This window comes from Ceratotherium simum, chromosome 5 (assembly GCF_057802395.1).
Source record: "Ceratotherium simum simum isolate JZ-2026a chromosome 5, ASM5780239v1, whole genome shotgun sequence".
Lineage (NCBI taxonomy): Eukaryota > Metazoa > Chordata > Mammalia > Perissodactyla > Rhinocerotidae > Ceratotherium > Ceratotherium simum.
In genome coordinates this window covers 16530266-16543324 of record NC_141904.1, presented here as the reverse complement: position 1 = coordinate 16543324, position 13059 = coordinate 16530266, and the positions used below count along the sequence as shown (strand labels likewise).

The 13059-nt window shown below is 37.8% G+C and overlaps 1 protein-coding gene across 4 annotated transcripts in view; it reads right to left on the bottom strand.

Annotated features, from left to right (window-relative positions):
* Positions 1 to 13059, bottom strand: part of STAG1 (STAG1 cohesin complex component) — a 354666-nt gene that overhangs the window by 36136 nt on the left and 305471 nt on the right. For all 4 annotated transcript variants that reach the window (XM_004419341.2, XM_087430526.1, XM_004419340.3 and 1 more), the window contains one exon: positions 483 to 575. In XM_004419341.2, the coding sequence (XP_004419398.1) occupies positions 483 to 575 (93 nt within the window). The remainder of the gene's footprint in view (positions 1 to 482; positions 576 to 13059) is intronic.

Below are 13059 nucleotides of genomic sequence, written 5' to 3'. Positions count from 1 at the left end.
ACCACGTCCCTAGGCACACTGCATCTTCAATGTGTATATTCCTAGGCCCCAAGGTGGTCAAGGAGCAGCTGTTTGAGGGGGTGATGTTGACTGAGTTTGGACATGTGGGCTGAAGTGTTCACATGCATGTGTGAGAAGTTCTTCCTGGTGTGGGAAAGAGCTGAAGGTGAGATGAGAAGAGGGCCAGCTCCCCAACCCTCCAAGTTCTGGCATAGAACTCTTAGGAGTCAAGAATTCTAAATTTGAAGCTGACCTTCCAGGTCATTATAACAGTAGACTCATCAAGGTAAAAAGACATAAACAGGTTTATTAGCTGGCTTTGTAACTTAAATATTCAGACATCTATACTCTTGTCCCAGGTCCCATAAATGTTAGGGATGGACCTATATGCTAAGAACTGCCATAAAAAATTACATCTTCCAACTGTTCTTCAATACATTTGAGTTATTTCTATTGAGAGCTCTTAACTGATAATTTCTTACCTGTTCCTTTACTGGAGTATTAACATTAGATAAGCACTGTTGGCAAACAGCCAAAAAGGATTTCACTGTTTTCCTCAATACCAACAAATCCTCCTGTAAGACACATTCAAATTTGCAAGCATGAATTACAGTATCCCAGAAAACTTATCCAGAGGAAATAATAAATGGGACATAACCAAATTGGTTTATTATCAAGGAAATTCACAAAACCAAATTTATTGTTGGGAACCAAATCATATAGTAATTCCTAGTTATCCTAACGGAAGGGGGGGGGCAGGGAAACTGATAATCACAAACACTCAGTTCTATTTAGCTATGGAATGCTCAGTATGATTTCCTCTAACATATTTTCCTTTATAAATATGGTTTACTTAAGCTGACATTAAAATTGTTAACCATTCCTATAATACACACTACCTGGTAGTAAGGTGAGGGAGCACAGCAGCTCATTGAAAAAATCAATTAAGCAATAAACATATATTGAATTTCTCCCATATTCTCAGCATTCTGCAAAATGTCAAGGGAAAAAAGATAACTTTAAGATAGTGTCCATGCCCTCAAAGAGTTAACAACCTAGCAGGGAGTTAGACCAATTAGAGGGTAATTTAAGTGTTCAAATTTTTTTGTATTAACTCTAACTGTAAGCAGAGATAGCTGAACGGGATAAACTTTCATAGGAGGATGGGCTTTAATTTAAGATCAGATAGGTGACTAGGATTAATTAGATGGCCATATAATACTTAATATCAAACATCTGAAAAGTATAAAAGGAAATTTAAATTTGTCAGGCTATAATGTGTCAGGCACTGGTTTGAGAGCTTACTGTTATATATCTTTATATTGATTAGAAGAAGTTGTCATTATTAACAAAGGTTTGAAACCAGGACTGTCTGATATCAGAGCTCATAGTCTCACGGACTAATGAGCAAGACGTACGCAGATAATTCAATATTAAATCGATATTTAAAATAGTAATGAAGAGTAACTAAATGAGCAAAGGCTGATGCAGGAATCACTTTAAAAAAGCACTCTATTAAATTAAAATTCTTTAAGCTACTCTTATTTTGTACAGATGACAATATTTATTCCTTTTTGGAATCTACACATCCCAAATAATAATACTTAAAAAATTATACGCATGTTTCCTTTTGCTAATATGAGTACAGTATTAGGAAGAAGGAATAAGCTCATCTTCTGCAGAGTAGTAAAAAGGACATTGCTTTGAGAATCTTTGATGTTCCTGCAGATGAACATCCAATAACCAAACCTCAACATTCCTTAACCTTCTTTAATTTCAAAGATTCACAATGCATTAGGAGAAACAGATAAGGGAACAGGCAGCTGCAATAGAATGTAAGGAGTGCTATGTTGGAAAACCTAACCTAGAGCCAAGAGCAGTCACAGAAGGGTTCCCAAAGAACATAATATAGAAGCTGAGTTCTGAACAACTAAAAATTATCTAGCTGTAAGAAAAGGTGTTCCAGAGGACACAGAATGTTCAAAAGCCTAGCAGTGCTTTTGAGAGACTGTTAATTTATTGTAGCTGGGGCATAAATAGGGAGGAGTGGCAAGAGAAAAGCTGAAGAGGAAAACATAACCCATTTCCATTTAAATGAAAGACCATTTAAGATGCTATGTTAAAATCATTTGGAGATTATCCTGATGGTAATAAAGAACTACTGAAGAAGGATTTTTATCATGAGAGTGCTAAAATTTTGTGTTAAAGAATCATATTCTAAGCAGAACTGGGGAATGATGTGGAATAAGGAGGCTAGTTAATAGTAGATACAGTCTTCTGTTGATGGCTTATTATGGACCAAGCACTGTTTTAAGGGCCATAAATTTAAATCTCACAATCACCCTATGAAGTAAAGTGGTAATATTCCTATTTTACAGATGAGGAAACTGAAGTTCAGAGCACCCATAGATTCTAAGTGATAGAGTAAGGACTGAAACCTAGGGTTACCTGACTCTAAAGTCCATGCTCTTAATCATTATTCTATATTTTCTTACATATTAACAAAGGCCATAGGAATAATCTTGAATGAGGGCCTGAAAATAAAATGTTGGCAGTAAAGATGAAAATAGATTGAAGAGAAATTAAAGCAGCAGAAATGATAGAATTTAGGAACTAATCGGAACAGAGGCTGTTGATGATTACTCCTAAATTTCTAGGTGGTCTGTACTAGACAGATTATAGTATAAGTCACCGAAGTAGTTAACCCAGGAACAAATGCTAAGGTAACAGTTCAATTTTAGAGATGATGATCTGAGATCCCTGAAAGATATCCTATTGGAGATGTCTAGTAGGCAGCTGAATATATGAGTTCAAAGCCCAAGGGAAAAAATTTGAGCAAGAATAGAGATTTGGGGGTCCTCAGCATTTAGTAAGTGATGGAAGTAGATGAGATTATTCAAGGGGAATATGTAGAGAAGGCCGGCAAAAGTATCCTGGGGAATACGAATATTTAAAAGATGGATGAGGGCCGGCCCCGTGGCTTAGCGGTTAAGTGTGCGCGTGCTCCGCTACTGGCGGCCCGGGTTTGGATCCCGGGCACGCACCAATGCACCGCTTCTCCAACCATGCTGAGGCTACATCCCACATACAGCAACTAGAAGGATGTGCAACTATGACATACAACTATCTACTAGGGCTTTGGGGGAGAAAAAGGAGGAGGATTGGCAATAGATGTTAGCTCAGAGCCGGTCTTCCTCAGCAAAAAGAGGAGGATTAGCGTGGATGTTAGATCAGGGCTGATCTTCCTCACAAAAAAAAAAAAAAAAAAGATGGATGAGAAAGAAGAGCTTATGAAGAAATCTAAGAAATGGTCTGTGAAGCAGGAATAAAACCAGAAGAACATGGCATCCCAGAGGTATGGAAAGAAAACACTTAAAAATGGAATAATTTAACAATGACAAATGCCACAGAGAGAAAAGACAGATAAGGATTAGCAAGTATCCCAAGGATACAGCAATGATTAAGTTGTGAGTGACCCTGGGGAGAAAACTTTCAATGGAATTACAAGAGCTGAAGTCAGACTACAGATGGGTTGAAAGGAAGATAAAGAAGAAGGCCTCTTTCAAAAAAGTTTGACTGTAAAGAGTCAGAGAAAAACAGGATGGCTCCAGAGAGGTCTTTTTAGGATTCATGGAAGATTTTTTTTTTGTCTTTGTTGACCTTTTTAATAGAAAACTTTTGAGAATGTTTGCTGAATGAATGATGGAAAGAAAAACAAAAAGAAAGCCATCCTACTAACTAGCTATGTGACCCTAGAGAAATTATTTTATATCTCAGGATTACAGATTTTTAAAATCTATAAACAAGAGAGTTGAACTACGGGGGCCGGCCCGGTGGCACAAGTGGTTAAGTGTGTGCACTCTGCTGCAGCGGCCCGGGGTTCGCGGTTCGGATCCCAGGTGCACACCGATGCACCACTTGGCAAGCCATGCTGTGGTGGTGTCCCATATAAAGTGGAGGAAGATGGGCATGGATGTTAGCCCAGGGCCAGTCTTCCTCAGCAAAAAGAGGAGGATTGGCAGATGTTAGCTCAGCGCCAATCTTCCTCACCGAAAAAAAAAAAGAGAGAGAGTTGAACTATGTATTCTCTGAGGTTCTACGGCATTCTCTGATATTCTACTGAATTAACTACTAAGCACTCAAATGAGAACAGATAGGTGTTAACTGGTAAACCTTCTAGTATTTAAAGGATGAATGTTCACTGTTCCATTGCTAGTAGCTAGAACAGTGCTCGGCACATGGCAGGTGTTTAATAAATATTTACTGAGTGAAATGCAAGTATACATAATACAGAAGATACCACAATCCTAGGGGCAACAGTGTAATATGTTTATTTTCTCAAATAAACAGTTAATGTGTCATATGTAAAATGATTACTTGCCAATTCACCTGAACAGTTGTAAATTTAACAACACAACTAAGTAAGCAATCTACTGATGACTACTCAGTAGCAGTATTTTAAGAAGAAACTGGAAATCGGAAGCAACCAAGGAAATAGAAGCTAAAGGCCTTCTTTAGCAGTAGTTTGGCCTAGATTTGGATGCAACCTCAATATTATTTGAGTGCTCAAGAAAGTTAATTTAATTGTAATTAGATTCCATTGAGAGAAATATAAATACCAACAGTTTAGGTAAATGGGCACAGACACTGCACATTTAATAGAGTTAGCTAATCTCATATAGTAAATCCCTTTGAACAGCTGGGAATAGAATTTAGGTTCTTGTGGATTTCAGAACACAGTGCTTTTTTGCATTGCACAACTTTCCGCTTCATTATGCTAGCATCTTACATTTCATTTGATTTAAATAGTTGGAATGATGATTCCCAAGACTGTGATTTTGTTCCAGTTAAGGCAGGCAACCATTACTGGGACATGTGATAGTATCTTTAGAATTTTCAGGATGTTAAATTAATTTTTTAAAAGAGGTTCAGGATTTGCCAGTTTAAAACTCCAGTATTGGGATAACAAATAAGTTTCATAAAGTGGCCTTTGTTCTTACTGACCTCTGAAAAACAAGAATAGATGATATTCAAAAGGAAAAGAAAAAGAAGAAGCAATATAAAAAGATTCTGAATAGGGCAAACAATAAGAGCTTGGACAAAACAGCAAAAATTAGCACATTTACTTCAAACTCCTTTAAAATAGAAATCATTGACTGTTTTCAAATTTGAGAAAATTTGTTACATTCCTTATATTCCGGAATAGAATACCTTCTTGTCTCTCCTGCTGTAACAGCTGTAAGTCATTATGAAAAAAATTAAATATGCTTAACTTACACTGAATAAATAGGAGCATTTTATATGCAGTATTTCATTTTTTTCTGGGCTAGAATTCCATGATAAAATTAACGTTTACTGGCACTTACTCTGTACCAGGCACTAATCTAAGCTTTTCACATATTAAGTCAACTAATTCTCACAACTGTGATGGGTATTGATATTATTAATCACTCCCATTTTACATATGAAGAAACAGGCACAGGTATTAAATGCAGGCCCAAAGACACACAGCTAGTAAGTGGAGGAGTGAACTAACCCAAGCAGTTTGCCTCCAGAGTCTGTGCTCTCAACCATTTTGCTATAATGATTCTTTCTATAATATGAAAAAATTAACATGTTGAAGAAACAGGCAGCCTTATAGAGGTAAGAAATTTGAAACTCAAATTACTCAAATATATTTATATACAAACAGAAAAGCCAGTCAACCCAAAAGATGTTGAAAAAGAACAACTCAAGAACAAGGTATGCTAATTATCCAGACTGCAATTTTAAGAAACTAGAATGTTTAGGGAGTACCTCTACCACTTGGAACACGATGGAATTTTACTTAAACTACCTTTCTAGCCAGAGACCTGAATTACAGGGGTGAGAACTGAAAGTAAAGAGTGAATGGAAGAGTAATTCTACTCCTTTCTCTTAGTCCACATAAACTATATGGACTAAGTATACAGCACTTCTTTTCAAATGCTTTTTCCTACCAGAAATCTTATTTTCTCTTATTTTCGGAAAGCACCTTGGCATCAAGAGCACTCTTCCTAAAGTAGCTATGGAAAGGAATTCCAACGGGTCAGATGATAAGATTAAACTGAGATTTAAATTAAATAACATCTTGGCTTTATTCTTTTGTATCAAGGACCTAAACCAGGTCAAAGATCTCAGAATATGAAAATAAAGCCTGTTAAGAATTTAGTGATCAATTTTCATGATAAAAAGAGGCATAAAACTAAACTAATTACTCAGAATAGGCAAAGAGGGTAAAGTCTAGTAAACAAGACCAAGGGGTTACCTTACTAGGCCAGGGATCGGCAAACTTTTGTGTAAAGTGTCAGATAGTAAATATTTTAGGCTTTATGGGTCATATAGTCTGTCCCAACGACTTAACTCTACCATTGTAGCATGAAAGCAGCCCTAGACAGTACACAAACGAATGAGCATGGCTTTGTTCTATTAAAACTTTACTTACAAAAACAGGTGTCAGGCCAGATTTGGTCCATGGGCTGTAGTTTCCCTAGTCTGTACTGGGCTATAAAGCTCTCTGGAGGCATAAACTATGTTATGGTTATCTGTACTTAGAACAGTTACTAACACATAATGAAGATTATTAAATTATTTTTCAGCTCAACTAAGTCAATATCCATACTAAATATGAAAAAAACTGACAGAAGCGAGAGATAAAAAGCCTCATCATTGTCGGAGGGTAAATAAACCCTATGTCACACTTTTGAAATTGCTTTCTTATATGAATAACTGCTACCAGCTTCTCTTTTGGGGGCGAGGAAGGGAGTGTGCTACTTTTGTGAATACACAATAAAATAACTATTGGATATTTAAATCCCAGTTGTAATACCTAGTTTTCAGTGTTGTTGCTGTTCTTGGCGATTTGAATCCCCACCTGCTGACTCCTGCAAATGCCTCAAAGGCTAATCCACTTATGATCCAGGCACCCTTATGCTGCCTACTGTAGTTCCAAAACATCTTCTGATTTCTCTTTCCTGTAGTGTACAAAGATGAAGGAAGCTAAAGGAGGAGGAGTCAGAGGGACAGGGGAAAAGTAGTGACTATTAGGACCAAAGTGAGAGATTTGAATTCTCAAATTATTCCAAAATACAGATGGAGGACAAAAATCTACCATGCTGTATTCCAAACCTACACTAGCTACTGAGCATGTTTACATACTCCCATAGCCTTAGATAATAGTTTATTTAGTATCAATTCTTGGTTTTGGTAGGGGAGAAAATTAGGAAAGCATAGAATAGGACTGCGATTTAATACCATCAAAACAACAGTTATTGTTTACTGAAACACGTCTTTCAATTTAATCTTCCCAACAACCCTATCCAGCAGTGACGATCACACATTGGGAAACTGAAGTTCAAAAGAGAAGGAGCCGGCCCAGTGGCGCAGCGGTTAAGTGCGCATGCTCCACTGCGGTGGCCGGGGATTCGCTGGTTCGGATCCCAGTGTGCACTGATGCACTGCTTGTCAAGCCATGCTGCGGTGGCGTCTGACATAAAGTAGAGGAAGATGGGCATGGATGTTAGCCCAGGGCCAATCTTCCTCAGCAAAAAGAGGAGGATTGGCATCGGATGTTAGCTCAGGGCTGATCTTCCTCACACACACAAAAAAGTGAAGTAACTTGCTTATCTTTGTCACAGGTGGTAAGAAATGGAGCCAAAATGTGAACTTGGATTTAACTCCAAAGACCACGTTCATCCAAAGACCATGTTCCAACACAAAAAGTGCTGGAAATACACCCTATTTATAAACTGGAGCTTGTTATATATATAAATTGGGTCAGCAACAAGAAGTCATTTAACAAATACCTAGTAATTATAGAATGGCCACTGGAAAAAACATTTTTAAAATAAAAAACCTACTGTAGGGCGGCCTGGTGGCGCAGTGGTTAAGTGCACGTGCTCCGCTGTGGCGGCCCGGGGTTCGCAGGTTCAGATCCCCGGCGTGCACTGACGTACCGCTTGTCAAGCCATGCTGTGGCGGCATCCCATATAAAGTGGAGGAAGATGGGCACGTATGTTAGCCCAGGGCCAGTCTTCCTCAGACAAAAGAGGAGGATTGGCACTGGATGTTAGCTCAGGGCTAATCTTCGTCACAAAAAAAAACAAAAAAAAAAGATTAAAAAAAAAACAAACCTGGGGCTGGCCCGATGGCGCAAGCGGTTGGGTGTGCGTGCTCCACTGCGGTGGCCCAGGGTTCACTGGCTTGGATCCCGGGCACGCACCGATGCACTGCTTGGCAAGCCATGCTGTGGTGGCTTCCCATATAAAGTGGAGGAAGATGGGCATGGATGTTAGCCCGGGGCCAGTCTTCCTCAGCAAAAAGAGGAGGATTGGCAGATGTTATCTCAGGGCCAATCTTCCTCACAAAAACAAACAAACAAAAAAACAAAACCTACTGTAGGAAGGAAAAATGCATTACTATGTCACTCGGGATATTAAGTATGATAAGACACCTATTTCCTTTCTATTCAAATAAATGTCATGAAAGGAAAGTGAACGTCTTTTATCGCTAATTTTGGTGGAGAAAATCTCCAATCTCTGCACTAGAAAGTGACAAGTGTTATGTTTTGTTTAAATAATCTTAATGTTATTTAGGCCTCTGATAAGTTCAGTTAAAATACATTTTTACATTATAATAACTGTTGTTTAGAATAGATCTTCTCAGTTCTGGCTCATTACTTAGATAATGAGGTACTAAATATCTTAAGGAGTTTGAGTATTTAGAAGTTAGATGCTTTCAAGACCACTGTCCCTGTATAAGTAAAAATAGCATCCAAGTGGACAGGCTAGTGAAGCTGAGGAAGCCTTATGCTGCCCTTCAAGGGGTAGCAGGGTATTCCCTACCGTAAATCAAGCTCCAAGACTGTAGGCCCAGAAATAGGGTTGCAAACACAGCATGGCACTCTTAATGGAATGTTGGAATGATAACTCATAAGTTCCTTTCTAAGTTGAACATATTTACTTCTGGTTTCCAAAGGATTTTTTTTTTCCTCCCCAAAGCCCCAGTACATCATTGTATATTCTAGTTGTGAGTCCTTCTGGTTCTTCTATGTGAGCTGCCGCCAAAGCATGGCTACTGACAGACAAGTAGTGTGGTTCTGCACTCGGGAACTGAACCCGGGTCGCTGAAGCTGAGCATGCCGAACTTGAACCACTAGGCCATCAGGGCTGGGTCTCCAAAGGATTTTAGAATGTTAGAGTTGGAAAAAATTTTGGAGAAGTTCTGAATTTGGTATAAACAGCCATTTACTTCTGTATTCCAGATTTTTTTTAAAAAAAGAACATTCTGAGAACTGAACAAGAAATGGATATAAAATGGATCATTCTCCTCTAACAATCCCAGACCCACCATTCAGGCACTTGAGATAAGACATATATTAATAGAAACATAACTATCAAAGAACGACTCTGAAGTCATGAAGCAATCAAAAGGAACGGCTTAAAACTAACTAGACAGTTATTGAGGATAGCATTCTCAAGAAATAAAACGTAGGGGGAAAAGATTCTAGAAGAAAAGAATGAAGTAAAATAGTTATACACTATTAAAAATTTGTTCCTAGAGGGATAGCTATTATTTCCCACTCTTGGCCCCATTCCCTTCCCTCTCAAAGCAGTTAACTCTGACGATGGAGAGGCGCTATCTGTATTTTGTTATTATAGGAATTTGGGGCAAGGACCTGAGTGAGCTATCTCTTTCTTATTCATTGGTATTCTAAAGGACTTGGAAGAGAAGAGGAAAGGAAGAGGTGTAGTAAGCAGTCTGCAGATTTTTATACATTTGAGCCTATTTCTAGCACTTTTCTAGGAATGTATGTTTGTATGAAGAATAGCAACGTTAAAGGAGTCTCCTCACAGGGGCTGGCCACCACCAGTCTCACTCTAACTCCTCCCTTCTCCAGTCTGTTTGGAGGTAAACAAGCTGGAATTTGCAGAGGAGAACCTTCAGTCAAGAGGGTAATGGAGGAACAAATTTTGCAGCTAAACATCTCAAAAATGATTTGATTTGTAGCTACCTGAGGAATGTTGACTTTAATTTAAAGGATTAGAAACACGGCCAGGGTCCAGAAGGCAGGAATTTTTGCCCCAGGCCCTCCCTACTGCTGTCTAGAATAGGAACATGCAGGGTAAGGCAGAGAGCACTACAAATTTAAGACTACAGAGAGTAGGACAGCTCCTCCCAGGAGAAAAAAAAAATTGAGGATAAATTCTAGGGGCAATAGGGGCATTATTTTAGCCCTAACTCTTATTTACCTGGCTCTTTAAATGTCTTTGTGTATGTCCAGAAGGAGCTGAAGGAAGAAGGATGTTTTCTGCTACAGAGAAGAGAAACTGAAGGCTGCTTCTACAGGACCAGCACTAGGGGGCACCGGAGCAAAGTATACTGAGCATGACATGTGAGACTGCCAAAGAGCTTCCACTCTGGAAATTAGGGGAACAGAGGAAATACCCATTGGTGAAACCCAGTGCACTTCCATTTCAAATAAAGATCTAATCCTGTCCTTGATATAATCTTTTCATACACTTCATTTTATAAAGTAGTGTTCACTGTTGAGTTAAATTATAACTTGAATGTAAACTTCAAATATAACTACCATTCATAATCTCCTGAATGACAGTGTTCATGACAATAAAGAAGAAAAATAAATTTTAGAAAGTACTCTCTAAAAAGCAATTTGGCAATATGTATCAAGCCTTAAAAGTATGTACAATCTTTGACCCAACAATTCCATTCCTAAGAATATAATACAGATGAAACAATTCAAAACATAAATAAGCTTCGGCACCAGAATGCCCATCATGGCATTAATTTTATTAGTTAAAATGTTTAAACAACTTAAATATCTAAGGGAGGAGAGTGGTAAAATAAATTATGGTATAGCTACATTAAAAATATTATCTATAAACATTTCTTAATAACTGAAGAAAACGTTATGTTAATTGAAGAGGAGACACACAATTTTAAACACATTATGATCTCAATAAGATTGAAAAATATGTAAGAAAAAAATACTATAAGAAAATACACCAAAACATTAATAGTTGTTATCTACTAAAATTTGGATATTTTATTTTACTTTTTTACAATGAACACATACTCAAGTAAGAGAGCCCTAATTTATGAAAGCTACTCTATCTTATATTTTACAACAAAAACTAATAAGCATAATTTATTAATTAAAAATGTAAGTGTCAGGGCCGGCCCCGTGGCTTAGTGGTTAAGTGCTCGCGCTCCGCTGCTGGTGGCCCAGGTTCGGATCCCAGGTGCGCACCGACGCACTGCTTCTCCGGCCATGCTGAGGCCGCATCCCACATACAGCAACTAGAAGGATGTGCAAATATGACATACAACTATCTACTGGGGCTCTGGGGAGAAAAAGGGAAAAACAAAAAAGGAGGAGGATTGGCAATAGATGTTAGCTCAGAGCCGGTCTTCCTCAGCAAAAAGAGGAGGATTAGCATGGATGTTAGCTCAGGGCTGATCTTACTCACAAAAAAAAAAAAAAAAAAAAAAAAAGAAAAGTAAGTGTCCTCTTCAGAGATTTAAATGAGTTTCTACACATGTAATAATGAGTACAGAAAAACAAACAGTGGTCAGCTGGCTAGCTCCCTCACTAGCTAAATGGCTCATTCCATATTAACATAATAATTATTCAACAAAAACTCAAAATTAAGTCATGTAATAAGACTTTCAAATTGTCTCTAAATGATCAACATTACAAATGTTAAATATATAGACCCCCAAGGGTCTACTGTATTATATTTAAATTTCGGGAAACAAATTAAAGGGAAAAAAATGGATAGAGGGTTTTAGGTGCATCACTACCCAAGTCCTTCCTATACTTTATCTGTAACCCAATGGCATTACAAACTGAAGCATTTAAAATCACAGTAACTTCTCATTTAAATGCTCTTAAGGATACGGAATGATGAAAGGAAACTGGGTACGTGACATAACTTTTCACTATCCAACTGATCAATAACAGACATTTCTAGTTTGTGTTCAGTGAGGAGTCAACTAATGTGCCCTTAGAAAATTTGTTAAAAAGAAAACAAACACCCACAACAAAACTCTCGGGAACTACTTGTAATAAAAACTTAGTAACACAAGAATTTAAAGAGTACTAACAGAGAGACCACTAGATTGAGATTCAAAAGACTTGTGCTATATAAGTCTGTGATCTTAAGCAAGTCCCAATTTTTGTATCAGGTTCCTTATCTGTAAAATAGGATTATGATAACATCCACTTCATAGGATTATAAGATTTAATTAAATTAGAGCATTTATATTCAAGTGATTTAAGAAATGTAAGACATACCAACAAGGTAATAACAACATCCCCTTCTAGGCCTTATCTAAAATGAACAGGATTCATCAGATCATTTCCAAATTCCCTTATAGCTCTAATGTACATTTATAAACAACAGAATAATGCTGCTACAACAAATAAGATATAGAACACACTAAGCATTTTCATTTCCAAGCTCCACAACTCTGTGAGTTATATCTGATAACCCAAAACCTAAGATTAGAATGGAGAATCAAGATATTTTTGCACTAGTAGTTTTTATTTTTTATTTTTTATAATTTTATTTATTTTCCCCAAAAGCCCCAGTAGATAGTTGTATGTCATAGCTGCACGTCCTTCTAGTTGCTGTATGTGGGACTCGGCCTCAGCATGGCCGGAGAAGCAGTGCGACGGTGCGCGCCCGGGATCCGAACCTGAGCCGCCAGCAGCGGAACGCGCTCACTTAACCGCTAAGCCACGGGGCTGGCCCACTAGTAGTTTTTAAAAGTTAATTTTTGTGATAAAATTATCACTGTTAAATATTATTAACAACAAAAACAATCTCTCAAACAGTATCAAAAGGTATAAAGCAAAAGGTGAATTTCTCTCCTTATGCCTGCCCCCAAAGAATCTGTTTCCCAGAGGTGACCACTATCAAGATTCTTGTATATCCATCCAGACACCTTTAGTACAGCAATTATTAACCTTACCATAGATTGCAGAATATAAAAGCTAGAAAAGATTGACCCAATACA